This window comes from Lepisosteus platostomus, chromosome 3, assembly GCF_059453375.1.
Source record: "Lepisosteus platostomus isolate fLepPlt1 chromosome 3, fLepPlt1.hap1, whole genome shotgun sequence".
In the NCBI taxonomy this organism is placed as follows: Eukaryota; Metazoa; Chordata; class Actinopteri; order Semionotiformes; family Lepisosteidae; genus Lepisosteus; species Lepisosteus platostomus.
Window position 1 is genome coordinate 62,938,978 of NC_142613.1, and position 27,224 is coordinate 62,966,201.

General features: G+C 37.8%; 2 protein-coding genes and 1 long non-coding RNA gene across 5 annotated transcripts in view; 2 read left to right on the top strand and 1 right to left on the bottom strand.

The window, feature by feature from the left end:
• The window catches only part of coq8aa (coenzyme Q8A, genome duplicate a), a 48,821-nt gene extending 40,368 nt beyond the window's left edge, over window positions 1-8,453 (top strand). For both annotated transcript variants that reach the window (XM_088626350.1, XM_088626351.1), the window contains exons 11-15: window positions 2,415-2,556; window positions 4,694-4,801; window positions 6,011-6,076; window positions 6,153-6,239; window positions 7,057-8,453. In XM_088626350.1, the coding sequence (XP_088482476.1) occupies window positions 2,415-2,556; window positions 4,694-4,801; window positions 6,011-6,076; window positions 6,153-6,239; window positions 7,057-7,350 (697 nt within the window). In that variant the 3' untranslated portion in view covers window positions 7,351-8,453. The remainder of the gene's footprint in view (window positions 1-2,414; window positions 2,557-4,693; window positions 4,802-6,010; window positions 6,077-6,152; window positions 6,240-7,056) is intronic.
• On the bottom strand, window positions 7,944-27,052 carry LOC148675236 (uncharacterized). Of its 2 annotated transcripts, none has more exons than XM_088626353.1 (8): window positions 26,697-27,052; window positions 22,449-22,506; window positions 21,504-21,625; window positions 17,234-17,297; window positions 16,375-16,623; window positions 13,860-14,072; window positions 12,929-13,176; window positions 7,944-12,181 (listed from the first exon to the last, which is right to left on the bottom strand). In XM_088626353.1, the coding sequence occupies exons 1-7, from the start codon at window positions 26,793-26,795 to the stop codon at window positions 12,974-12,976; spliced, it is 1,008 nt and encodes a 335-aa protein (XP_088482479.1). In that variant the 5' UTR covers window positions 26,796-27,052; the 3' UTR covers window positions 7,944-12,181; window positions 12,929-12,973. The 2 variants fall into 2 exon arrangements, with proteins under 2 accessions (XP_088482479.1, XP_088482478.1); XM_088626352.1 differs by having other exon boundaries at window positions 7,944-12,206; window positions 26,697-27,051.
• LOC148675237 (uncharacterized) lies at window positions 13,812-16,275 on the top strand. The gene is made up of 2 exons (XR_015935478.1): window positions 13,812-13,942; window positions 15,071-16,275. It is a non-coding gene; the product is annotated as an uncharacterized LOC148675237 (long non-coding RNA).
• Window positions 27,053-27,224: the final 172 nt, after the last annotated feature.

Here is a 27,224-nt window from a genome sequence, read left to right on the forward strand (position 1 = left end):
ATCTAGGGAATCCATTGCTATATAGTGCCATGCAGAGACGGTACTGCTATTGTAATGCTGATAAGAAATCTTTTCCCACCAGCTGTTCACAGAAGCACTCGCTTGCTGACCTTGCTGATATGTTGTTCATTCTAATTTAATGTGGGTCACAGCTTGAGCACAGTGGTTATCTTTTATTTTTGTCCCCTTAAGTCACACTTGACGGTTATTCTTAAAATAATTAAGAAACGCAACTGCAGATAATTTCTCTTGGCACCTATTATAACATCTCCAGGATCTGTGATTATGCATGTTTTAAAAATAAACATGTTGGCACAGAGGATTATTAAACTTGAACGTACGGTCCCTGTCAGCTATAAACTGCCCTGCTTGCCCTGTGTTGGTCACAGCTGAGCACTAAGAATAACTGTTTTGGTGACTTCTGTGCAGCATTACATTTCGGAGGCATGGGCTCAAGGCACACCATTTGCATGCATCCAGGTTTATATATAGCCGTTCTGGAAATAACACAGGGGAACAAGCCCTCCATTGCTCATCCTCTGCTTAGGGCCATAACTCTTGCTGACTTGGAAAGTGTATGACCAGGTCTGTGGCTGGAGACAAGGTGTCTTGTTACAGAAAGCGTGTATGAGCAGTACTAGAGGCGTAACCTTGAAAGTTGTAGCCTGGGACGCAAACTTTTCCACTGTGCAGCACTGGCTGTCAGGGCTGTCTTTAGAATGGTCGGCTGCCTCCATGATCTTGTTTACGTGGTTGGTAGCGCAAATAGTGAGAAATGCCTCTGCACTCCGAGAGTCCAGGATCTCACTGTTAACAGCGCTAGGATTTGTTGGGCCTGTACTGTTTAAAAAGATACACCGATTACAAAATAAACACCGCAGTGTGAGGGCAGACTTCTCCACGTGACAGATTTGTAATCTGTCTTCTTGATGTCAGTCTTCCAGAAGAACTAAAACAAAGAAGAACGTAAGAGGAATCGCAAGAAGAGACAAATTTGACCCATCTGGTTCATTTCATTCATCAGTAGCCAAGAGCTCCAGGGATGTTCTTTTTGAAAGAAGCCAAATTATATACTTTGAGAACCCTGGATAGTTAAAAAAAAAACGTAATTGCTGGCATTTCATGCTGTAGAAAACAAAAATACGATTGAAGCTGTTACCTTGTGTACATCAAAATTTAGTGTTTGATCATTTAAATTAGTTTAATCCTCATTTCCATGTTTTATGCAAGTATTCTTGGATATTTCACACTTCATATATTTTTTTGTCAGACTGCTGTGTGTATCACACAGTCTTGGGATTTTCCCCATTCTGATTTGATTAACATACTGTATATATCATTTTATTAATAAAAAAAGCCATCAAAAGGTACTTGGTGTAAAAAGAATGGCAGTCAAATACTTCATGATTGATCAGTACTTTGAAAGAGAAGATTGTTCTGACGAGCATGAAATATATTCAGAGGCCAAAACAATTAACTATATAATTAATCATCTTCAGGCTGCTGTAAAATGTAGAATTTGGACTGAAAATAATTGTGGACATTATTCAACTACAGCATTACAATCTGAGATTGTTGAGGTGAGGAAAGAAAGCGTGAAGGAAAGGTCTCAGAGCAGCTGCTTGCCTGTTGGGACCGTTCTGTACAAGGATTTATGTCGGTGCCCATGTACAGGACATCAGCTGTGTCTGGGACACTTCACGGGATAGCAAATCAAAATAACATTGAACAGAAATAAGGAGAGGTCAAAAGTGTGAAAAGAGGAAAAAATTCTGAGTGAAAAGATAACTCTAGATTTAAAAACTAAAGGAGTTTATATTTCTCAGATTGACAGAAGGTGAGTTCCAGAGTTGTGGAGCAAGGCAGGTAAAAGCGCTTAACCTGTGATTCTTTTAACTGTAAGAAGGTCCTAAAAGATGTGCCTCAGCAGAGCGTAAAGGCTATTAACAGTAATCCAGCCAAGATGTGATGAAGGCATGAATCAGGATTTCTGCAGTAGTGTAATCAGCGAAAGACCGAATGCTGGCAGTGTTGTTGATCAAAATAAGAGACTTTTCTGACTGCTTTTGTTTGTGCATTAACACAGAGCACAGGATCAACAGATTTGTTGCTGTAGGTCATAATTTGAGGCTACAGTTTCCAAGTTGTAGAGAATTTAATTAATGAGGTGCGTCTTCCCTGGGATTTATGTACTTCTCCTTAGTTTTTGTTATATTTAAATGGAAGAAGTTTGAGTTCAGCCAGTCCTGAATTTCACTCGCACAATTTGAAAGAGATGAGCTGTAAAACCGAATGTCTTTGAGGCAGAATGTGTCCTCCCAGGCAGATTTCCGCCGTCTCGCACCCTTGCCAAGCCCTCCTTGATGTGCTGGGCATGCTGACCTGATGTGTTTGATGCTCTGCTCTGTGTCCAGGGAACTCCTGAAGGACCACCCCTTATTCTACGTGCCAGCTGTGATCGATGAGCTCAGCAACCAGCATGTCCTCACAACCGAGCTGGTGCCGGGCTTCCCGCTGGACCAGGCTGATGACCTCTCTCAGGACCTTAAGAATGAAGTATGTGTTCGTCCGGCTTCCCTTGTCTTGGCTTTCCTTTAGCAGGGCAAGTACAACTCAGAATGCAGGCCAGGTGTGAATTTGCAGATGTTTGCATCTGGACCAGGTGTGGATGTGGCTCTTTTTGGAATAATCAGGTTTCCTCAGTTACTCAACTCTACCGGCACTATAGCCCGACCTGCAAGCTAAGACAGCTAACTAGATAGTGGAACAAGAAGTAAAGTCCATGCTGAAAAGAAAAAATACAGTAGTTTGGCGCGGGAGCCTTGCTTGGGTGTGGAAAGAAACCTGAAGGTGGCTTCTTAGCTGAAATACTTTTTTTTTTCTTTGCTTTTCAGTGTGAAATGAACTTCTATTTGTTCCTTTGCTTTTCACAAAGTTGGGCAGCTCCTCATTCCAACCTTCATAAATGAAGGAGTTAAAGTCTTCTGCTATGCTCAACTTGGTTGGCAGCGTAGCATTTACAATTGTAGGCATCAAACTGCAAAATTAAAAAATTAAAGGTAAAATGTACAGATTATTGATTAACACAAAGTCCCTGCTTAAGGTGTATTATTTACTACTAAAACTAGAGGACTTGATAAAAATTGAATTCTAGTCCTTCGTTTTTATATGTTAATGTAATGTCTCACTGCTGTTTGAAACAGCACTTGACTCGGTATTAAAACCTAATTTGATGTAGGTTCTCAAGGAGTGTAGGAAAGGAAAATAAATACTTGCCTCTATCCTAAGATATATTGTCACCTGTGTCAAAATAGTATTTTTGTGTGTGTCAGTATTTGGTTTCCTTATGAACTCAGTATCATGCTTTTGTAGTTATTGAACTAATCCTACTAATGAGGAGTGATGTAAATCTAGGATAAACTCGCTAATGGGACATAGACATCACCATCGTCTTCAGCTTTTGAAAGATTAGTGCAGACGTAGCGGAGGTTTTGCCAATTGTTGTATCCCTGAAGCAGGTGTAGGCAACACCTGTGCATCTGTTTTTGTCGGCATGCGACCTTCACAGGTTTAGTTTTGGTTAGTGGGATCTAGAGTCTATAATTTACCGCCTCTGAGGGTAGTGTTAGGGAATTTATTGAACAGAGTTTTCTCTCTCTCCTCGTGTGCTCATGGATTTTCTCCAGGTGCCCCAGTTTCCTCTAACCTCCCAAACACAAAATATAATTGGCTGCTCTAAATTGTCCCTCTGGTCCTCATTAGCTTACAGAATAGTGCTTGAAATACTGTATCCGGGTCACACAAAGCACATACTAAAGATTAAATACTCTGCTTGGCATGAAGTCTGCCAGATCTATTCCTGAAGTGTACCGTCATAGTAAACATGTTGGATATTTGAAGCCTGCAACGTGAAATTAAAGCAAGAGCTCCATCTTGTGTTTGGAAATGGATAAATTCAAAGATATCAGGATGTTTTTAAATGTGTTTTAAAATTATGATGATTGCTAATTACACATTAGTGTAATAATTACTATATTTTCTGTTATTTGTGTTGCTAACCTCGGGGTCTCGGCTCCCCTCCTGTAAATTAAATGCTTTCAGATCCTTTGGGAAGAAAAGTGCTAAAGAAATGCAAGGAATTAGTTTAAAACCTTACTTGCGAAGGGCCATATCAATCAGGTTTTGTAAGTAACCATGTAAGTCATCAGTTTCTAAAGACCAATAATTATGGATATTTATTAAAATTATTAAGAAGTTAATTGAAACACATTTGTGGGCCCTGAGGTCTCTCCATTGAGCACATTAGTTAATTGATCAGTAATTTACAGATGTTTCCAGCCTTTAGAAACAAATGATTTGACCCAGTTGAACGATAAGATCTGCTTGGTAATAATTTCAACAAGAAAAGGGTACATTGTATGTAGATCGTATGAACAGCTTTGTTTCTAGGTATTCAGCTACTTGAAAAACTTGAAAACCTCAGGCTTGCAAGTTCCATGAATTAAACAATTCAACTATTCAAGATGCTCATGCCCTAAAGGAGGATGGGCTGCAGCTAATCTTTAATGGAATTTGCAGAGATCTCTAGAGGTCAAGCCTAGGATATTCAAGCTGGGATAGTGTCAAACACAATGACAGTGAGACAAAAACCAAGGTCTTCTAATGGTTTTGCCTTGTTGTGTTTCTGTTCAAGATATGTGAAAACATTCTGATGCTCTGCTTGCGGGAGCTTTTTGAATTCCGATACATGCAGACGGATCCAAATTGGTCCAATTTCTTCTATGATCCCCAGACGCACAGGGTGAGTATGCAGCGGTGGTGCTCTGTTTCTTTCCAAGATATCTTCCTGATCTCCGGTACTGTTCTCTATAGCTTTCCTAAATGGGAGCCCCAGTAGTGTGGTAACATGAGAAGCTTTTTGCAAACCACATCTGTGCCTTCTGAGGTGTGCTGGGCTGCCTTCTGGGGCTAGCAGAACTTGGAGTAAAGCAGCACATATACATCCACCCTATGTAGCTTCAACTTGTGCCAGTGCCAGAGGTCATCTTAAAGTGACCTTTGTTAATCTAGTGCCCTACTCTGACAGGCAGTTTCAGTGGTGCAATTTGGGGAATGAGTAAACTAGTACTCATGGAGAGTGCATTATTTTACTTGTTTTCTTCAGTAAATAACCAAAAGGTAATCTGTTTTCTGATTCCAGTACTATGCAGAGAGAACGTGTGAATCAGCTAAGCTGGTCCATATGTTTTAAACCTAAAATGTAATTCGATCTTTGTTACGGAGCATATTTTCATAGTGAGGGTTGTGTGCTGTTATTCCCTTTGAAGACCAGGTCACTGCTAATTTCTACATAATGGTACTAAGTGATCATCTCCATCCCATGTTGCAGAATTTCGTTCCTGCCCGGAGGGGCTGTCTTCCAGAGTGGCAATCCCCCCCATCCACAGAGCATGTATTTTGTTTCAGTGGTTTGATGGGCATGACACTTTTATCCATATGCCATGGCCTTTTTCATGAAGGATATTCATGAAGCAGAGGGTGTATTTGATTGACTTTCCCATGGAAGAATGGTGCTGCATCCCTCCTGCAGAACTCCACATGCTAGCAGACTCATCGCCACAGCACATGCAGGCCTTACTGGCTGCACATGTTTGCCAGCACCCTATTAAGTAACATTACGAGCGGATCTATTTCTGTTCACTACCTTTACTTTTCACAGAGAACTCTACACTCTGTCATCCCACATCAGTGGGATGCTGATGAGTGTCTACGATTGAAACCATTGTTTGCATGCAATATCCATTTCTAAAAAACATTCAGTTCAAAGAGAGTGGTATTTGTGTTTGTACCTCCACGATACTGAAGTTTATTGTTAATACCATTAACATTTACAATGCAGAGTTGCATTGTCATGAAACCATTTAAAAAATATATATTTCTAAAGGTCCTACTACGAAACTTAAAGAATGATGTTTTTCATAACATTTTCTTTTTTTTTTGTTCCTTGCAGGTTGCACTCCTAGATTTTGGAGCTACAAGGGGTTTTGATTTGGACTTTACTGATGTCTACATTGAGGTGAGACCACGCACATTAGAGATGAGAAGAATACACATTCAGATCAAATGTAATCTTGGTTTATTTCATTCTCTAGGTCATCAAAGCAGCAGCAGATGGGAATCGACAGCGGGTTCTAGAAAAATCAGTAGAGATGAAGTTTCTCACTGGATACGAAACAAAGGTGAGAATTGCTGGATGAGTTTTCCTTTTCAAAAGCTGCTAGTATTATTTAAATCTTTAAAAAATAATTTTGTAGAAATTCTTTTATTTCAGAATTTTCCTCAGAGCTCCTGTATTGTGTGTTACAGCTCTGTGTTACCGTGTAACATCAAAGCAAGCCTGTTGTAAACCTGTCAAATTTTGATGTTTGTAAGGTAGTGGTTAGTAGCTGTACAGCAAAACTGCCGAGCAACAAATCAGATTGGGTTAGAACACCACGTTGGAGAACACGAGGCTTAATTTTTTATCCGTTTGAAAATCTAGGTTTTAAAAAGATTAAACCGTTACACATTTTTAAAACCAACAGGGCACTTAAACTTTTGAAAACATTTTCTTTTATCCCATCTTTTTGTCCTTTGTCAACATCAGTACATTGTACGTAAACACAATTAACTCCCTTTCCATCTTGCATCCAGTAGTTTGTAGTTGTTGTTTCCATCCAGATTACTTGCTGTTAAGTTGGGTATCACATGCCTCGTTTACACCAGCTCCTTCTAAGTTCAGGCGAGCTGGATTGCCTGTCTGAGTTGTAGCCAACATTCGGTGTTGATCTTGCATCATAATACTGTATGTCAGGGCTGGATTTGTATTTTTTCTGCTTAATCTGCATCACTTTTGTAAAACCAAATAAAACACAACCTCGGGGTCTGAGATGAGGTTGAGTTTAAGATTTTTAAAGTGCTTCCATAGACCCCTGAATGTGACCAGGTTTCTTAACGCTGCCAACAAATGTGCAAAAACCAACATGGCAAATGGCCTCTGATTCTGTGTTGAACCAGGCTATGGAGAATGCCCATGTGGATGCAGTGATGATCCTGGGAGAAGCCTTTTCCGAGGACAAGCCCTTTGACTTTGGCTCCCAGAGCACCACCCAGCGCATCCACAACCTCATCCCCGTGATGCTGAAGCAGCGGCTGACCCCTCCTCCTGAGGAGACCTATTCTCTGCACCGCAAAATGGGCGGCTCCTTCCTCATCTGCTCCCGGCTCAAAGCGAGAATCAGCTGCAAGCACATGTTCGAGGAAGCCTACAAGAAGTACTGGAGTGAACGGAAAAAAGGACCAAGCCAATGACTGTGAAGCCAAACATTTCGAAAAGAAAATGAAATATCGCAGGAAATGGAACTGTGGGCACATCTGGAATTTTCTTGCGCCCTGCCATGCTGCTTTTCTTGTCAGTTGAATGTACCAAGGGCACTTTTTCCCAGGTTTTTTCCGAAATTCCTGCTGTATTCATTTTAAAAAGTACACTTTGCATTCAGCTCCAGTTATCACTTTGATACTCGATTCAGTTTCATAAAAGAATGTAACCCATATCTACACATCTGTTTTGCAAGAAAGGTTTGGTAGGAGGATTAAAATGTGTTTTTGAGATGGCAGGAGAGCAGTAATTGAGGTTATAGGAATGTGCCAGAAAATGCATTATGAGGTGAAGTGAAGCCACTCTGTAACATGAACTTGAGCGTGGTAACTCTTTTGTAGATGCATTGAAACACATTTAACTGCTGAACGCCAAAACATTTTAAATGGTTCGTATTAAGGTAAACGATTGATTTACTACTGAATTTTTTTCTAGTACATCCTAAAGTACAGTATTTAGGTGTCTGAATAAATGCTGGCCTGTGTAAACATTATCTGTCATCATCAGAAAAGACATAGAGAAAAAAGACAGAGCCATGATACTGTATTTACAGGCATGTACATGAGGCATTTGATTTGTATTTTAACAAGACATTCTTGTACTACACGCACAACATCAGTTCTGGGTTAACAAACAAGATAATTCCTTTAGGCAGGAAAAAAAAGTGGAACAGAACCTGTTTTAATGTCATCGTCCATTTGAATACTTTACATTTGCATCTGGAGAATTGTCCGAGGCTCGCTGAAGGAAGTCCCAGATTCCTGAATGTTTATTTTTCCTGGGGGGGTGTCTTGGAAATCAGAAGGTGAATTTGATCTTTTTTTTATTTCTAGAGACTGCCTTTCTTTTTTAATTTTAATACCTGCTTGAAATAGGAATTTGTTTAGATACTTTCACTGGGTTTTAAAAGCCTGTTGTGTTAACCTCCTGTCGCTTTTCCTCACTGTCATGTCATCAAAAGCGATTGGTGCAGGGTTGTGTATTTGTTAGTTGTTAAAAATTCTATTGTACTGAGAAATAAAATTTGTAAACTGTACTGTTTCTTTTTTCTTTGAAAGATATTTGATATTAAAGGGCTGTTTTCTTAGGAACTGGACAATGATGAACATGAAATTACTAGAATTTATTGTACTGTATAGACAAGACAGATCTGCCTTTTGTCAAATGAGATAATGGATTGCAGAGATTAGAAAGATTCAATCCTGAGATGGCTGTTGTTATAATTAACAGAAGTTTGACTTTAATTTAAAAAGTTAGATATAAAACTCCATTTGTTAGAAGTAAAGTATTCAAATAAAATTGTAAATAGACTTAACTTGCGTCATAATTGAAAAGGTTGTTCTTCAGTAACACTGGTCTGTGGTTTGCCTACTGCTAATTAAATGTACTTCTAGTGTACTAGTAAACCTGTTACTTTACTAAATCTGTTAATCTGGATTTTTTTTTTAATTTTGAGGAGTAGGTCTGTGTAGCACCAAAACACTTATGTTATCCCTTTTAGTAGCAAAAACTGAACTACTCTGTGGGAATGCGTTATTTCTAGATTCACACTATGTAATTTGGTATTCTTATACCACTTTAAAATTAGTATGTATATAAAAATAACTACAAACGAGAGGGACCCATATGGACGTCACTAGATGATTGATCTAAGGATTTCAGCTGATTCTTAAATTAAGATGGTGCATCAGCCTCAACAACATGGCTGATTAGCTTGTGGATGCTTCGTTAATGTTGCTTTCTAAGGAACAAGTCTCAAAATAATTCCCTAGTAAAAAATACTAATCAAAATGCACTCTGCGATTTGGCGATTAAAGTGCAAAATAGCAAAAGGTTAGCACAAGCTCATCCAGGGAACATAGACACAGTCAGCACACCAATTACAATTAACATTTTTCTGAACACTTAAAGTAATCAATGTACATATTCAAAAGCTTTACATGCATTTGCACAACTTTAAAATGCTTACAAATGTCTACAGATATGCTCCATTTTATTTTACATCCAAAGTTAACCCCATTAACTGCCACATTTGCAATGCATAGTCACCAGTATATTAGAAATCTTTTTATTGCACTAGAGGCCCAGTACACTTTCATTCTATCAATTAAGTTACGCAATGCTTAGCTCTGCTTGTGTATGTACAAGCATTTGTTCTCAGGAGGTAATGGCTCCCTGATTTTTTACAGGCACATCTGAAGGCTCATCTGGCTCTGTGCAATGACAAAGACTGGTAGAGAGGCCAATTAAGCATCTCTACAGTGAAGCACCACATTTTTCTGGTTAAAATTTTTGGGATTTAAATGCAGCTAGTTAGAGGATTAGTGTGCTGTCACAGATATACACAAGGCAGTCTAAGGCATCTGAAAGACTTTGAGCATTTTGCCTCTATTTGCTAGTAATATAAGCGAGTGCTGCTTTTAAGGGGTTATCTTTTTACACAGTTATCATTACTATGTACAAACAATAATGAAGCAATCTTAATGGCAATACATACGGTTTCCTTTTTACATACATAAAGTACAGATAATCAAACTTGATTGTTTCTTGCAAAGCTTTGTTTTTAGTTGGGTGTGAGGGACAAGTACAGTATGTCATTCCTATAAACTAATGTTAGGATATTTTCATGAAGGGACATGTATGGAGCCACAAAACAAGCAATTTAAGCAGCTTTAATGTTAAACAGTACTTTCAATCATGTTATCTGATGTCACTTCCGATGGGTATAAGACGTGAGGTCTCCCTATGGGTTTTTTGGCTAAAATAAAATGTGCTTTGTGATGTTTGAATTAAATGCTACTGCTTGCCTAGACAGCTGTAAAAGTCAATGGTAGCACCATAATGTAAAATTGTGTTTGTGTAGCTGCAGTTACAGTACTGCTTTCTACATTGCTACCAGTACAGTACACCTTTTCAGTTATCACTATTGCACACTGCAGACATGGGTCCCACAAAGAAAATAAAAAACCTCCAAATGGCATTCTGTGTAAACATTGATTAACACAATGTCAGGTGATTGATTAGGCACTTGTGTTTTTATCTTTAAAAAAGTAATTGTGCAATCCCTGTGAAACTAAGGATTATAACATATCTCCTGGGGTATGAAGAGGAATGAGATGGTTTGCAACCACAAACATGTTTTCCCAGTTTTCTAAGACATTGAAATGTGGAATTCAGCAAACTCCGTTGCCCCCAGTTTCAATGTATAAAGGAAAACAAAAGCACCACTACTCGGGAACAGTGGCAAGCAGTAGACAGCCCTAGTTTTTCCAAAGGAAATTTATATTATTTTGCTATATCCCCTGCTTAAAAAACTTACTCTTAGTACAGTAACTATTACTGAAATTACAGTTTTGGGGATTCTTTATGCAGTAGGACAGCTTAATGGCATGTTGATATTGCCTCACAGCTGTTAGGTCCTGGGTTCAGTTCCAGATTGGGCTCCTGTGTGGAATGTGCTTGCTCCCCCTGGGATTGTGTGGAGTTTCTCCAGGTGCTCTGGTTTGCTCCCACCTCCCGAAATCATCCCTTTCCTGGTGGCCCTGAGATGGACAGCAGCCCTGTGCTTCTGGGAGGGGCTCTGGGCTGCCTCAGCTCTCACCAGGACAAGCCATTTTCTGGCAAAGGATGGGTAGGTGTTCATGCAGTAACACTGTGCAGAATGGTCAACACTGCTATTAAAAAAAAAGCACCATTTAAAAAAAAATCCCTATCTGATTTAAAAACCATCTGATATATACTGTAGATTGCTTCTGTTCATTCCTCCCTGTTCCATCACTTTTTGAACAATGTGTTTCTGTTCCTGTCTCCTGTTTAAATGCAGTGAGCACCCTGCTCAGGTGTTGTGCTGTAAGTGATTCTTCACAGAGAAATTCTGCTGGAATGTAAAATATTGAGATTGCTGTGTTTTTCATTTAAGCAACGATTGATTGTAAAGTGATTGCAGAACATGTTTTTTGTATTGAAGGGTGGGAGTAAATTTGTTTAGAGAATGGAATGGAATAGGGTGGGTGACATTAATTTGAAATGCAGTGATTACAGATTAAGTTCTGGTGCCCTAGCGGAAAAATTTGTTCTGCAAAGTGTGAGCTTTTGTACAGTATAAGAGCTCATTAAAATAAAATTATTGTGACGAAAAATGAACAAGTTGAGTTCTTGAGTCTTATGTCTTCAAGTAAGTAGTACTGTAAATACATATTATTTGGCACAGTTTATATAGCTTTCTTTAACCATAGATGGGTTAGTTGTGAAGTATGTGCATATAAAAGGGCAAAAGCCTGTGAAAAGCTCTACGGATGTCCAATCACTTGGTGAGGAACGCCCGTTTAGATACAAATACATAATGACTGATTTTCAGTTCATTTTCAGAAAGGGATTTATATCGAAACTGAGCTTGGCACAGAAATGAAAAATGTTACATAATGTGCAATTTCTGATTATAGTATACAAAAAAATATTACATGAATGTCTGGTATATGCATTTTAGTCAATCCTAGAGAAGTGCCCATAGTCTTAAGTGTTAATATTGTTAATATAATTTCTATATGGAATGGACTCAGTTGGAGAAAAAGAAGACTGTGAATGAACAGCTGCCTTTTTAAAGTACTCATACAATGTAAAAAGTTGTAAAATGTCAGGCAACACACACATAACACTGTGTTTGAGTCTCGAAACCTTTCTTGGTTTGCTTACCCTCTGGATTTTCTTATTCACTTAGTACAGTATGGTATATACTTTCTTTTTTCCACGTTTCCCCCTTTGTAGCTGAAAAAGATGTACTGCAATCAAACTGCAGTAAGTACAAAAATGCTCAGTGAACAGAGACCTGGAAAATGTTAGGTAAGCATTGCGTTCATTTTGAAAATCTTTGTTAAGGGTTGTAAGATAAAATGTATAGAGTTTTAGTTATCTTTCCATTCAAGATGTGGATCCCTATTATTTCAGTGCTTCTTTATTTCACATTTGGCTGTGATTCAGTTCATGACTTAGTTGTTTTATGGCTTGACTGTTTTGCCCTTTCTATTGACTTTTTGTTTTGTTTAGTAACAGAATTCACATAGCCCGAAATGTGTTTAATCACTGACCAAGAGCTCATGTTTGCTTGTGACTGGTTATGTTGTAGTAAACACTATCTTTCGTGTTCTTGGTAAAAGAGAACCACTGAGCTGCGCTACGCAGGCCTTCTCTTTCCATGGCAGTCGCTCTGGTCAAGAACAGTATTGCTGCATAAGCCAGCTGCTGACTGATTAAGCTGCCCCTTCACTGGCTGTATTTGATTGTACTTCACTTTTTTTTCCAGGTCTTGTGCAAGTGATAAGAGGATGCTACACAACTACAATGCCTAAAAAACATGCGGGATTATACAGTAGCTCCCCTTAAACAGGGAACTGGAAAATGTTAAGTCTTGATAAGCATTGCATTCATTTTGGAAACCCCGTTTCATCAGGGGAAAGTGTAAATGTTTGCATTTTCTGAACTTTTTACACATGTATTTAGTGGTTGGTATCTTACTATCAGAGGTGCTCTTTCCTATGGTTCAAAATGACTTTTCACGTTTCACAGGTATTTTTGCAATGCAGAACTGACTTTCACTATGGCTTGGGTATTCACTTCACACTCCAGTAATCCCACAGTCTCATGGAACAGGCAGTCCACAGTCTCCACTATATTAGTCCTGTTCACCAGCCTGCTGCTCTCAGACAAAACCCGGTTTGGATCGTGAGTATGGTGCATCACCACCAGGACGGCATTTTTATTTGCTGTTGGAAAGAAGAAGCATTTTAGAGTACAAGCAGTGAATTCCATCCATGTGCCACCCCAGGTGTTCTTTAGATCAGAGTCTGCTTGCCAATGTGTCAACAATGTAAAGTTTTAAAGTGCAATTTTGCAAATGTCACATGCAAACAAAATTTCTCGTATTGAACAAATTTGTAGAATTTGTATTGTGCTCTTTGCCTTTTCACAAATTACCTGAACAAATTAAAGGTTAAGTTACTATGTATCATGAACCAAATGTCTAGCTTCTGAAGGTAAGGTCCAGGTGACTGTCAACATTTCCTTGTAAATAAACAGGGCTGCCTGTCAAGATGATCTCCTGATTAAAATAAAGTGAATGCTAATCCTCTCTATGTATTCATATTCTGAGCAACAGCTGAGAAAGGGTTGCTTCCGAGTTGTATGTAAAGTTATGCTACTTAAGGTCTGAGTTATATAAAAATTGAGGAACCGAAAACTGAAACAGGGAAGTGGAAAATAAAAATGGCGATAATTTACACATTAATAAAATATATTGTAGTATATAACCAAATACATTATACTGGAAATACGTTGTACTAGATCGTAAAAGACTTTTAATATATTTTATGAATAAAATACTGTAAAATTATACTTTCAATTTTTTTTTCAGATTTATATTTTTCCTAAGTACATGGGAACTACTTACTGGGAATCTTCTTGGTTGCTTCTTCAATATCGGCCCCAACTCGGGAGTGTACAGGGCAGAAGACCAGCACCGCATTACCAGAGGTATTTTCATAGCCTTTTGTCAGCACTCTTATTGCAAAGTTGGTGAGATGCTGGCTGAGCTTGCTAACAAAAGCCTTCTCTGCACCCAGTATGTAGTGAGTACGAAGAGTTTCAACCACAAGATCTGAAACTAGAAAACATATGCACACTTACAAAATCAGAAAAAAAATAAGGAACATTAGTTACTGATTAATTCCAACTCAAGGTTCTAAGACTTTAATTAAAAAACAAGTTTACTGGTTCCTTACTGTGTTTGGAACCCAATCCTGAACCTGTGAATATACTCAACACATTCAAGATCATTCTTTTATATCCTGTATCTGGTTTAAAGTGAAAATGCAGGTGCAGTTCTGTGGAATAATACCCATGCCTGAGTAATCTTCACTCTCATATTGTGCTCTGTTGATTTTCTTCTGTGCGTTGTTTTTAACCATTTCCAAAAATACAAAGAGAATTTACAAAAATACAAAGAGAAGTGTTACAGCTTGATGTTGACAGCTCTTTTCTATTAGAGTGCTACTGTACTCATAACATGGAAATTGCCAATTTAAATCAAAATCCAATTAGCTACAGTACTACAGTAGCAACCAAAAATGCCACACGGGCCAAATGCCCTCCATTCCACTAATTAACTTTATATTCTTAAAATAAGAACTAGGAATCATATCAAGCCAGTTGTGACAGGATAACCTGTTGGAATAAAGACTAAAAAAAAGAGAATATTATAGTTATTTCTGATCTGCAACACATATTATATTTAAATATGTATTTATATTAAACAGTGTAGAAAACATCCTTATTTTCACTTTCAAAACAGTGACAAGAACAAAACGTTATGCCAGTTAACATGTGTTTTTGTATACACATGTACCATGTTTGCAGTTAGCGATATAGTTTACTGTGGTGTCATTAAATTAGAAAAAAATAGAAGTATTTTTTAATGCTGGATTTTTTCTTAAAACGTAATCTTGGCGAATGCATTGTAATGGATTTTAAATTTCATCACTGATTTACAATCTAATTTTGGAAAGTGAAGAGACCTACTCTCATTCCAAAGAGAAATCTTCTGAATTCATGACAAATTACTTACATGAAGAGAAATAATATCTGTTCTTCTTTGGTACACAGGAGTTATGCAGATCCAAGGCACTGCAAACCAACGCCAAGAACTTGACAACAAGCTTCTTCTGTTAAAGATCAATGTTTCTACTTTTCCACATTTTAATCAATCGTAGGAAACATATTTGTTGTGGTATTTTTTAATCATCTTTCCTTCTGCATCTTCCAACCTTGCTCTTCAGCTGGAAATAGTTTTCTAATCTTTAACCAAGGCCCCAGCACATACTGTAGAACAGTGCTTCAAATACCTGCCCTAGAGTTATGTTTGCCATGCTATTTTCTCCTCCAAAACACAATTAAATTAGCAACAGTGCCTCATCGCCCATGAAATAATACGGCAATCCTTCTCATTTCTTGCTGAGATATGTAGCTACCTCTGCCCTGCTTCCAAGTAAGACTACAAACTTTAGCAAACAGGCAGAGGCTTTTTGAATACTCCTAACCATACTCCTAACCATAACACAGTCCATCTATAGCCATGCCTATGTTTTGGAAAGTGCACATTTAAAGCTGAAGATTGCCTTTTCAGGAAATATTTCAGATTAATGGAGTTCATAGCAAACATTCAGGAGCCACGACAAGAGTCATGTTCAATCAATCACAGCTGACAGACAGTAAATTGTAATGCTTCCTGGCATAATTTCTCTTGTAAAAACACTCCTCCTCCCCATCTCCACCTGTGCAGCTGCCCCTTGGTCACTCCTCTCTCTGCAAGGGGGTCCCAGCCTCCTCGTCCTCTAACCAGGAGGTTAGCCCTCAGCCAAGCGAGTTAAGACAAGTTTAGTGTGACTAAAACACCCAATATACCTTCCGATATGTTTAATTATTAGGTGTTGTTATTCCTAGTGACTATACTTTTTCAGCTGAATCACTGACAGTACTTTGTATTTGTTGATTTTAATTCTTTCAGTGCTTGACTGACTGTGCCCAGCTCTAGTTTCAATGGATTTTAAGCAATTTAAAGTTCCAATTTGTAATTGCTCCAATAGCTTAAAAACCCTCATATTACTACAATGTGAACTGTAAACCTAATCCATCTACGTACTGTTAACAATATTCCACTAAAACAGCATCTATAACCTAGCCCATAAGGTGTTGAATTTGTATTTTATAATACATTTGAAATGTTTTATTTCTGTGGTATTTGCGCTATAAGATATTTTAAATATATGGATTGGAATAAATGTGTACTGGATAAATACACAACTCAAAAAGTGCATTCTGATTTCTGAATATACTATAGGTAGCATTAAATATATTGCAATACAGCAAAATACTGGCATGCAAAGAAAGAGCTATGCTGAGAAACTTGCCTGAATTGGGAGGAGGAGTCCAGGGGTCCACCTGAGATTGATTGCAATCATGGCATGCATTTAGCTGGCCTTTATTTGGCTTTTCATCTCTGTGTTTTTTCTCGTCCAGTTGCATTGGATCACATTGGCCTAGTCGGTCCAACTGATGAATGTGCTGCTGTAAAAAGTCTAAAACACTTCTCAGTTGCACTTCCATGTCTTTGAGGACGAGAAGATAGTTGTGCAGAACATCTCCAGAAACAAGTGAGTCTGTTTTAAGACAATGAAAGTTTAAAGGACAAAATGAAAAAATGAAAATTACTGAAGCGAACTATGTATTGTCATCTTCATTCTAATTTCATTATTTCCTTTAATAAGTCTTCTAATTTGCTACAATTTCCTTTATAATTTACTAGTAACTCACAATACATTTAGGTACATAGAGCACTGATATGCTCCCAAAACACTAAAAACACTAAATTGGAAATAAATAACAAAGTTAGCTAAATTCATGCAGTAATGCACAACACGAAAGTGTTACTAAATAAAACATGCATTACCCAGGCCTACATGACTCAATTATTTGACGTCTAAAGATGTTTTTTTTCCTGTTACACCTTCTTTTCTGGACATTGTAAGTTCACAATTGTACAGCTGGAATCTGTTTTAGCTCTGTGTGATTCTGATCCGCCCACCCACTGACAAGTGGAAAAAACAGAGCTTGTTAGAAGCTTTCCACTGAATATATGACAAACTCTGTCACACAAATCTGCCACTAAGTGGCGCTTCTGGCATTTACTGTTGGCAGGAGGGTTGAAGATTTAGTTTATTCCGGCCATTACTGTTTCTTTTATTTGACTTCAAAGAGTTTCTGACCTACCTTTTGGAACCAGATCTAAAAGGGACTTAATAAGTGACTCCACTCTGGTGCGGTTTGACTTTTGCTAAAAAAAAAAGATAATTTATGTAAGTATTTATTAACATATTAGAAAAGAGGTTTCCAACAGTGGTCCTGGAGAGGCACACTCTTTTGTGGGCTGTGCTAGTTTAGTCGTTTGTGAAGATGGAGCAACTGCACTTTGATCAGTTAAGCTGGTAATGCAGTCATTTGAAACTGAAACGCCTTACACCCCAGGACCATAAATTACCAAAGCTGGCCAGTCCTTAACTGAGTTAGTTACTTCCTACTTTGATCATACAAATTTACTGAATATAGTTACTGATATTAGTCAACCAATGGTTATAGTATAAACCTGAATAACATGTTGAGCTACAGTATGTAACTCCCCAGAACCAGAGCTGGCTACCCCTAGGTTAGAATACTGTCTATATGGGGAAAAAAACATTTTAAACATTTTAAAGTAATTTGTGAAAAAAAAACAACATTAACAAGGCAACATATACAGTATAGCTATTCCTCTTGTTTCGAACCATGTACTCCGATATCAAAACATCAGCCCCAACCATAACTTGCAATTTAAAACTCACTTCCTCATGGCGACCCATTGCTGGTTAGAAAGAAGCAACCTCATAAATTAAAAACCACCATGACATACTGGGCTTATATTTCACATGGGTGAATGTTTGGATTTGTTTTAATTTCATATTTTGAAGATACAAAAAATTAGTTTGAAATACACCCATCAGAGGTAACGTTTTAAGTGCCGGCTACAAATCTAAGAAAATATGAAAGGATGCAAACTAGCAGGCCTTTCAGCCATTTTGGCTTCTTTGTTAGTTAAATTAAACTAAATTATCATCCAGACTTTGCTAAAAAAAAACAGGAGTTGGGCCTCAACCACTTGACTGGGAATCCTGTTACAACTTAAAACTCTCTTTGTTTACAGAAATGTTTCCTATTCTTTGTCCTGAACACATGAATTACCTTTTAGTTTCCAAATGTGTCCTTGTTTCACTACAGAGTGTGAAACAGTCCACTGAGATGACCCCATCTATACTCATTAAAATCTTACATGCTTGAATCAGCTCTTCTCTCAATAGCCTTGGTTCTAGACTGAACAAATCTCTCCCTTTAGCATTTATGACAGCCCCCTGAGACCAAGACTCATTGCTGTTGATCTTCTTTGAACTCTTTCTAAGCCTATCCAAATTGTGATGTGAGGATGAAAACTGAACACGTTATTCTAAGCAATGTGTATAGTGTATGTTACTCCTACTACTTGGACCTATCAATGTTAATGATTTGGATGTATCAATGTTAAATTTCACTTGCCACGTGTCTGCCCATCTCTTTCTAATTAACTTGCTGTTACTGTATATCTATGTTTGTCACTCCGCTTATTTTTGTAATCATCTGCATATGTAATTAGTCTCCTAACTACAGTGAAAGTGTTGTTATCCAGCTAAGATGGAGATTTTCAATGGCTGGGTAATGGAAATAGATGGTTACTGTAGCAATATTCATATGGATCATAAACTCACACACAAAGACAAAATTACACTGAATAATCTAAGCCTAGACTGTAAAACAATATTATTTAGTGATATTTACCATGCAAAGCACATATTCAGGAAAGCTGACTTGTTTCATATTGGGGAGCAATATTGCAGTTTTGCAGTACAGTCGTTTATATTTAAATGCATTACACTATAATAATGTTTCACAGTACACGAAACAGGGTTAGGGCATTAAGGTGCTCACCTATTTATGCAATAGAGTACTTGAACACAGCTTAGGCACCTCTGTAGTTTTTTTTTATTTTCAATTTTATTTTCTAAAACCTTGACACAAAGCACTGAAGCTTACAGAGCCCTGCTGCCCCTCCACCCCCGATTCATCCACAACTTCAGTATCTGGAAGCATTCCTGGATCACTGATGTCCAGCACATCTAACGAAGCAGCTGTAGGCGAGGAGGGTGTTGGCTCACTGGCACAAGCTCAAATGGCAGAAGCTTTTTGGAAAAACTTGTGAATGTCTGCTGGCATGAAAAACTCCAGTTGTCTGTGCAATAGCAATTTCGGCATGGTGTACATCTGGAAAACATAGTGGTGCTCGAAGAAAACCTGTCTCCCAGCTGACTTAATAAAAGTGTCTGAGGCATTACTAGCCTGAGTCCACGACACATCTCCTTTTTCTGTTGTAATTCCATCTTCTGAATCACTGTATTCTATTTTTCCAGGTTTCAGGTATTTCAGTAACAAACTGGTAGCCTAAGATTCTGCATGAACATTACCCCACTCTGCAGTGTCATTATCAGTAAGGTTTGGCAGTCGGTATGTGGTAGGCACCCCTTTTTGCAGTTCTTTTACTTTTGTTATTGCTCTTTTCTTGTGTCACACATTAAACCCAACAAATTCCTTTTATTGGAAAGTTTTTCTTCAAACATAAGATTTGCCCACAACATTTATCAACCCCTCCTTGATGTTTTATTTTTCACATGATTCCATACAAATGCAATGTTCACAAGGACATCCTTTACTGCATAACTCTCTTGAAAACATCAGATACTGTCTTTATTACTTACATGTCGCCTCATAAACTCTTTCCTGTAGATACCCTTCATGTTCATCAAGGTTACTCCTTGGTGCAATGGCTGGATTAGGAAGGTTACATTCACTGGTAAAAACACCGAAAATATTGCCTGATACTAGTTCCTTATCTGGAGGGTGAACTTGGCAATTATTGAGAAACAGAATAACCTTGGTATTCTCAAGCTTCTCTTATTTCTGAAGTTCATTTTCCACTGAAAGTACAAAGGAATTTCTTTATCTATCTGGTCATTTGATTTTGTCATTTAATGCATAGGTAAATAAACAACACCCTTGAGTGCACTAGAATGTATTTTTCAGCCAATTAAGGCCTAATTCTGTAGGACACAGACTAGCACAAGCAAGAACACTTACTTGATTCTTTTTTTTACCAACATTAGAAATTTTCTTTTAAATTAGACCCTGCTCGTCCACCAATTTGTGGAAAATTGTGACAATTTTTCGGCAACCTCACGATCGGTTGATTTTTTCTCTCCTGGAACATCCAGTCTGTACTCATCCAAAAAAGCACAGGGTTCCATTACTCATTTCTTTATAACACTCTCTGGCTTTCTCAATCAGTAATGGTTCCAAAATGCAGCTTCTTCCAAAACTGTCTGTGAAAATCACTCAAACAACACTGTATCCAGTTCCAGTTCCTCCGATTTTGTGTTATCGAGTGTATGAAGTTTATCACTTGCTTGCTGGTTTCTCAAACTATAGCAAATTCCAAACAAATTAGCCTTCAGTGCTTCGATATTGTAAAGTGTAGAAGTTCCCACATTGATTTCTCTCCCTATCCCTCCCACACATTACCTTTGATCAAGTCATTTTATCCATTTTATAGTTTCTGTGCTCAAGTTAATACAGTACAGTTTGTCCTGCCTTCTTTCTCTTAACAATTCGGCATACTCTAGTAAGAGTGCCGTAAGAAATACTGGGAACAAACAACACTGTCTGCTACTAAACACATCCTGTAGTATCTGGAGATCTTGCTGGTCAATAAAAAATGAATTTGAATTGGTTTAATAGCTAGTTTTTTTAAACCGCTGTGGATATCAAACAGCTAGATAACACACCTTTTTCCAAATATCAGAATCTAAATCATGGATATGCATCAGGAAAAGCAAGTGATTAACAACTGCGAGCTGTTGCTATGTTCTCTCCCTCTTGCCCTCTACCTCCCTCCATGACCACTGTCCTGTTAACCATTAAAAGAAAATAAACCCCGGTGAGCCTGGAGTTCTGCTGTCCTGTCCCTCCTTTCTCACTTCAGATACAGCTAAGGAAAATAAGGGAGGAAGGCAGCAATATCATGCGTGGTGATTCTCTATACATATTCAAACGAGGGCTAAAAAAGAATCACCGCCTACTTGCGCAATACTCAGGTTACGCAAAGACTTGCGTAAAGACAAAGACAGAATCCTGAAATAACCCTAGGAGAACATTTTCTCAGTTACGTCTGAAGATCAGTATATGAAGCTATCCCTGCTGTGTGCCAAACACTATTCATACACTTCACACACTAGTATTACTTTAATAAGTATTCCATCCAGAAAATGTTTTGATAATAAATCAAAGTAACCTCTTTTAAAAGGCATGAACTGACATTTCTCTGTTCTCGCAGACGCCTTTATTGTTACAAAGAGCACCGTATTACCTTTGAAGCAGTAATGAAGTCCATAATCTTTCTCCTTATTTGGAAATTAGTGGGTCCTGGAAGTAGTTCATTCAGATCCTGTCTTGTCAAAGTAAGAAGCTGCGTGTCATCAATTTCTGCTTCTACGATAAAGAGAAAAGAAATGTATAAATAAAGAATATATACCATCTTTATCACTCAGGTCAAAATTTGTTGAGGACGGCATTAGCTTTGCTGCATTGCAGCGTGGGGGTCCTGGGTTCAATTTTTGGGGATGCTATCGGCATGGAGTTTGTATGTTCTGCCTTTGTGAGGGTTTCCCTTGGGTGCACTAGTTTCCTCCCACAGTTCAAAGACATACTGGTAGGTTAACTGACTTCAACAACATCAGCCCTGGTGTGAGTTAATGTTTGTGTCTGTGTGTGTCCTGTGACTGACTGGTGTCCCATCCAGGGTGTATCCTGCCTTTTGGCCATTGCTTGCCAGGTTAGGCTCCGGGTCCACCGCGACCCTGACTTGGATAAAGTGATTTAGAAAATGTAAGGAAACTTTGTTGATAATCTTACAAATCAAAAACAGTGGATAACTTGATATTACTTGTTGACTGTTGACTTGGATAACTAAAAATATTTTCAACTTTCAACTTAAAAATAGGTATGCATTAAGACATTTCCCTATTATGATAAAATAGAATTTTGTCTTTATTTTTTGAAACATCATATAGGAAACAAAAACCATAGAAATGAACCATATTGAGATCTGAGTTGTGAATATTATGAATACTTTTTGGAAATTGATTTAAAATCTTTGTTTTATGTTACATAAATAAATATAAATACATTTAAACAGTATCAAATTGTACTATTCAGTATAACATTCAGAGTTATACAAAATGGCACCTGTCAAGTTCTGCAAAGTGGACACTGTATCACTGTAAAATATTTTAATAGATTCTGGTTGACTTACCCTGAAGTGTTTTTGCTGCATTTTGAGATATGTGTGCCACCTGCTTCATCAGACTTGCCTGTACAGAAAAACAATTATGAAAAATAACATTTGAATATTCATACAAGGCTTTATTTTAGCTATACATTATTATTAATATTATTTGAACCACTGCAGAGGAATCTCTTTAATAGCTCTATGTGGTCGATTGTTATTTACTAACAGTATACTGTAGGAACCTGTACAGTTTGTAAAGTTTTATCTTCATAAATATGAACATAATGTATGCTACCTTAATGTCATAAAACTCTTAGTGCTGAAAGAAACAAGGGTTTTAGAATATTTTCAAAAATAAAAACTAAACAATCTTATAAAGACCTAAAATTAGAAGAATACACCTTCTCTGATTCAAGCGTGCCATTCTAATGACTTCAGAGTACATGCGCTGCAAGTTGCAAATACAGGTACAGGTAAGAGGAAGCTTCAGTCTGTGGAGAGTCATAGTACTGTACATACAGTAGTTTCTCTAAAGAGAAAGCATTCCTGAACAATGAATGTGTATGGTATTCATTGTGAAGACTCAAAAGCAATGGATGTCCCCAATATCAAATGTTGTTTATTTGAAAAGAATACAGAACACAATCAATCATGTGGGTACCTGACACCTAAAGCGAGCAGAGCAGTGCTTCATGCAACACTGCTGCTCATACATTGTGTATGAGAACCATCAAACATCATTTCACATCAAAACACAAACCATATTGTCGCCCCATGGAAAGCCAGTTGAAGCCGACAACTTTTAAGGACTGAACACATTATCACACCTTCCTGCCTTCAGGGTCGCTGTCACTTTCCATTGATAAATCCAGTCCATACAGTTAATTGCAGCACTAATGCAGTGGACATATTAACTGTGGTATTGTCCAGCACATTCATTTTCATTTAGCTTAACTATAGCTTTAAACCAGCCAGCAGCTACTGTATATATCCCTGAAACTCACAACTGACATCGCACTGACGCTAAGCAGGTGTCAGCCTAGCCAGTGTATGGATGGGAGGCCTCCTGGGAAAAACTGAGGTTATTGCTGAAAGAGATGTAAGTGGTGCAAGTCCTGAGGTCTGTGTAGGTCCTTATGCTCCAGTATAGTGACGTTACTGTAAAAAGGCACCATCCTTTGAATGAGACATAAGACCAAGGTCCTGCCTCTCTGTGGTCATTAAAAATCCCATGGTGAGTAGTGGAGTAGGTTACACCGGCGTCCTAGCCATATTTCCCATTGGCCTTTACCAATCATGGCTTTACCTTCATCAACTACTGCTCTCCTCCCCACTGATAGCTGATGTGCGGTGAGTGTACTGGTGCACTATGGCTGCTGTCGCATCATCCAGGTGGGGCTGCACATTGGTGGTGGTGGTGGGGGGGGAGTCCCCACTAAGTGTAAGGAATTTATTATTATTATTGTAAAATCCTGGGTTCGATTAGGGTTTTAGGCATTCATTGGAAGGAAAACAGAGCTTTCACTGGCCGATTATCAAACTGTATTGATAAAAAAAAAAACTAGCAGACCAAGCAAGAAGAAGAAAAAGAATAACGGACACAGCGCGAGCCTGCATTCTCTCCTCAACCGCCCACACCACACTTTTCCCTGGGTCAGAGATTAAATAAAACTTCACGCACACCAAACAAATTACCACACACAGAACACTGAACGTGTTCACCCCAATATGTCTCACATTATTATTATTAAACTGCTCATCCAAATTAAAATAAAGCAGCCTGTCTGTTATGGTGTGAGGTATAATTTTGGTCACTCTACAGTGATACTGTAGATAGTGGGCTATAGAAACCTGTTCTTACAGCTAGAACAGGTGTCAATGGCAATCTGGCCAAGAGTAGAGAATTTTATGGAAGGTGGGGAGCATCGCACATCAAGGCATATATGCTACACAAGGATGATGGCAGAGACAGGCCACTGCAATGTCAGCTTTTCTTAATAGCTACCTAGAGGACAGATTTGAGTGAAACTGAGCTGCACCAAAGTGAACTGCAACATTTTGTTGTATTTAAGCTGTAGCAGGGCAGGATACTGACCCACACTAAATTAGCAAGAATGAATGACTGGCATGAGAATTCAGACACATCAGACTTATTGCTCAGTCTAACAGCAATAAGTCAACGGAACAGCTCCAGAGATCCAGAATGCAGCCATTCTAAGATATTAAGCTGAGGCCAGTTATCTGTAATAAGTGCAATCAAGCACAAATTTCATTCAGTCAAGACTATATGACCCACTTATTTTTTCCTTTGTCTGTATTTAATATTGTCTGTGTGAAACCTCCATGTTCACTTTTATTTTAATTACTACTATGCTTTCATTTTTTTTACCTTATGTTATAGTTTTAACATTTTAGTGAAAAGCGCACCGCACAGATGCATTTTCAATAAATCGGAAATATAAAAAAATCTTTGACACATCTGTCAATGTGAATTAAATTATTTTAAATTGTATTTGTTTTTAAACTCAATAGTTTATCCTGATATCTGATCTTTCACTTTTGTATGCATAAATGTATTATGAGTAAAAACATCTGATGATACACCTGGCAGATATGTATATTAAAAATTCAAAAGTTGCCCTTCCTTTAGGAGGAGTTTTTTATTTTCATATACTGGTCTAATTTCCCCATTCCTTATTGCAGTCCAAACATACAGTACAGTGTGGATAAACGGCTCTTTGAACAGAAAAAGCAAAAAAAAAAAGCAACAATTGCTGTTGTTTTCAATTCTTGTGTATTGCGTTGTTAATTCCCCTCTGTGTTTTTTGAATAGGTTATTATGACTAAGACTGTCAATGATTTGTGCTTTTACCAATTTAGGTTCTCACCTGTAAAAGGAACAGTGCACAGCTAATTAAACAGCAGTCTGAGTAAGGAAACCAGTATGAACACAATACACACAGTAGATTTTAAATTTAAATAAGGGTGGCTGCAAATAACCAGTAGATTTAAGTTGATAAAGTAGATATATTTTCTTATATCTTTTTCAAGATGCTTTTTATTTTTAAAAAGTCATATAGGACTTACGTATTGCGAGATCCCACAGAGGAATTAATCAGCATTATAGATTTATTAATTTGATATTAACACTGAATTTACAAGCGATTTATTCTCTTTTTCCTCGTCTACATCAACGTGTCCAGGATTTATGGGTCCAAGCGGCAACTCTCGAACTTTTCTCGAAATTTCTTAAACCCAAATTAAACAGAAATGTGCACACTCCTCTTATTACGCTTTCAAAAAATACCTTCCTTGTGGTTTGGTAAAGCAGTCGGAAAGGTCGCAAATGTAATAAAGAATTCCGAATAAATAACACAGCATTGACAGTAGACTATTCCTATTTTCCACCGAAATCAGTATAGTTAATGTAATATTAATAGATCTACATACGATTCGTGTCAGAGTAAATTACACCAACAGAGCTAAATTCAATATAAAATAATGCAAGATTTTTTTAGGCGTTTACCTACTCCAGAATTAATTCTGAATCCGCAGACACGGTTTATTTACTAATGTCTCCCTTCCGTATCTTCACAAACGCAGGAGTTCAGTTTAGGAAAATAAAGCAAAATCAATATGCGATACCCCCCCTTTCAATGGAACTAATCATACGTGGTTGTATATGAGCATACACAGTCACGCACATACTGTATACATACACTATGTCTTTCATATGTCTATCAAGATTTCATTTTAAACCAATACTGAAGTGTTTCAGAGATGTGTTTCATGATTGCAATAGAACTACTGTACAGTGTGAAGTGCATTAAGCGTGCTAACGGTTTCAAAGGATGCTTGCACAAAGCACTCGAACAAAAAAAAATATAATGCCTTTATTTTTAAATGCCAGGCTGCGTTTCGGTCATGTTATTTTAAAGTGTTACCATGTGGCTATCCAACTGCAGTATTTATGAGTCTAGACCATATAGTTTTAATTAAAACTCACAATAAATGGGTCTGATTTTTTTTCTGCATTAACTACACCCCACATGATTTTTTTTGGTTAACCGTAAAAACTTCTGTTAATATGAACACTATTTCGACTGCCTCAAAGGAAATGTAATCGTATTAAGCCTACCACAACGTGATTCTTAAAATATGGATAAATACAATTTATAAAAGGTTTTGCTTTCAACCCAAATTATGAACACACACACACATGATTTCATCAAAATGAAATAAATGGCAATACAGGGTTACATTCACACTTACCTTATTGGACATTGTCGTATGTATTTTTGTTTTCACCTGGGTAGTATTGCAAGCGCCACAGATATCTCTTTCCACACCACCTCTCTTCCAACACCACATCCCACTTACCCTCGCAGACAGAGTACACTCCTACCCGAGACCGAGAGTCTCGAAGGGTTTATATGCCAAAACCGCACAGAGAGTCAAATGCGTGCCACTGAATGCGATACATAGATGAAGACCGCCTTAGATCCGAATATTGTGGAAATTATTTTCTTCGATGTGTTATTAAACAAATGTAACAATCGATATCCCCAGTACTATTAAGCTGATTAGATGACAAAAACGGAGTTGTATGTTAAAGAAATACAGAAAAATTATTTTTCTATTACAATTTAAAGTAGAGAGGTGCTAATTTAATGCTTCGTGGAATTAAAAGGTAACAAAATCCTTCAGCAAAGCCTACGGTATTTTATGATTCATATTGTGGTGTGCCATGTGGTAGTGCAGGCGGTGTGTGGGAGAAGCAGTCTGGAGGGTAGCAGCTCA

What these genes read in the sequence shown, in the direction of transcription:
- LOC148675236 (XM_088626353.1), bottom strand. Translation starts at nt 26,795, where the DNA reads ATGTGGTGTTGGAAGAGAGGTGGTGTGGAAAGAGATATCTGTGGCGCT. An exon ending in ATACGACAATGTCCAATAAG is followed by an intron (nt 22,507 to 26,696) that starts GTAAGTGTGAAT and finishes TTTTCTGTACAG; the next exon opens with GCAAGTCTGATGAAGCAGGT. An exon ending in GACTCCTCCTCCCAATTCAG is followed by an intron (nt 14,073 to 16,374) that starts GCAAGTTTCTCA and finishes TATGTTTTCTAG; the next exon opens with TTTCAGATCTTGTGGTTGAA.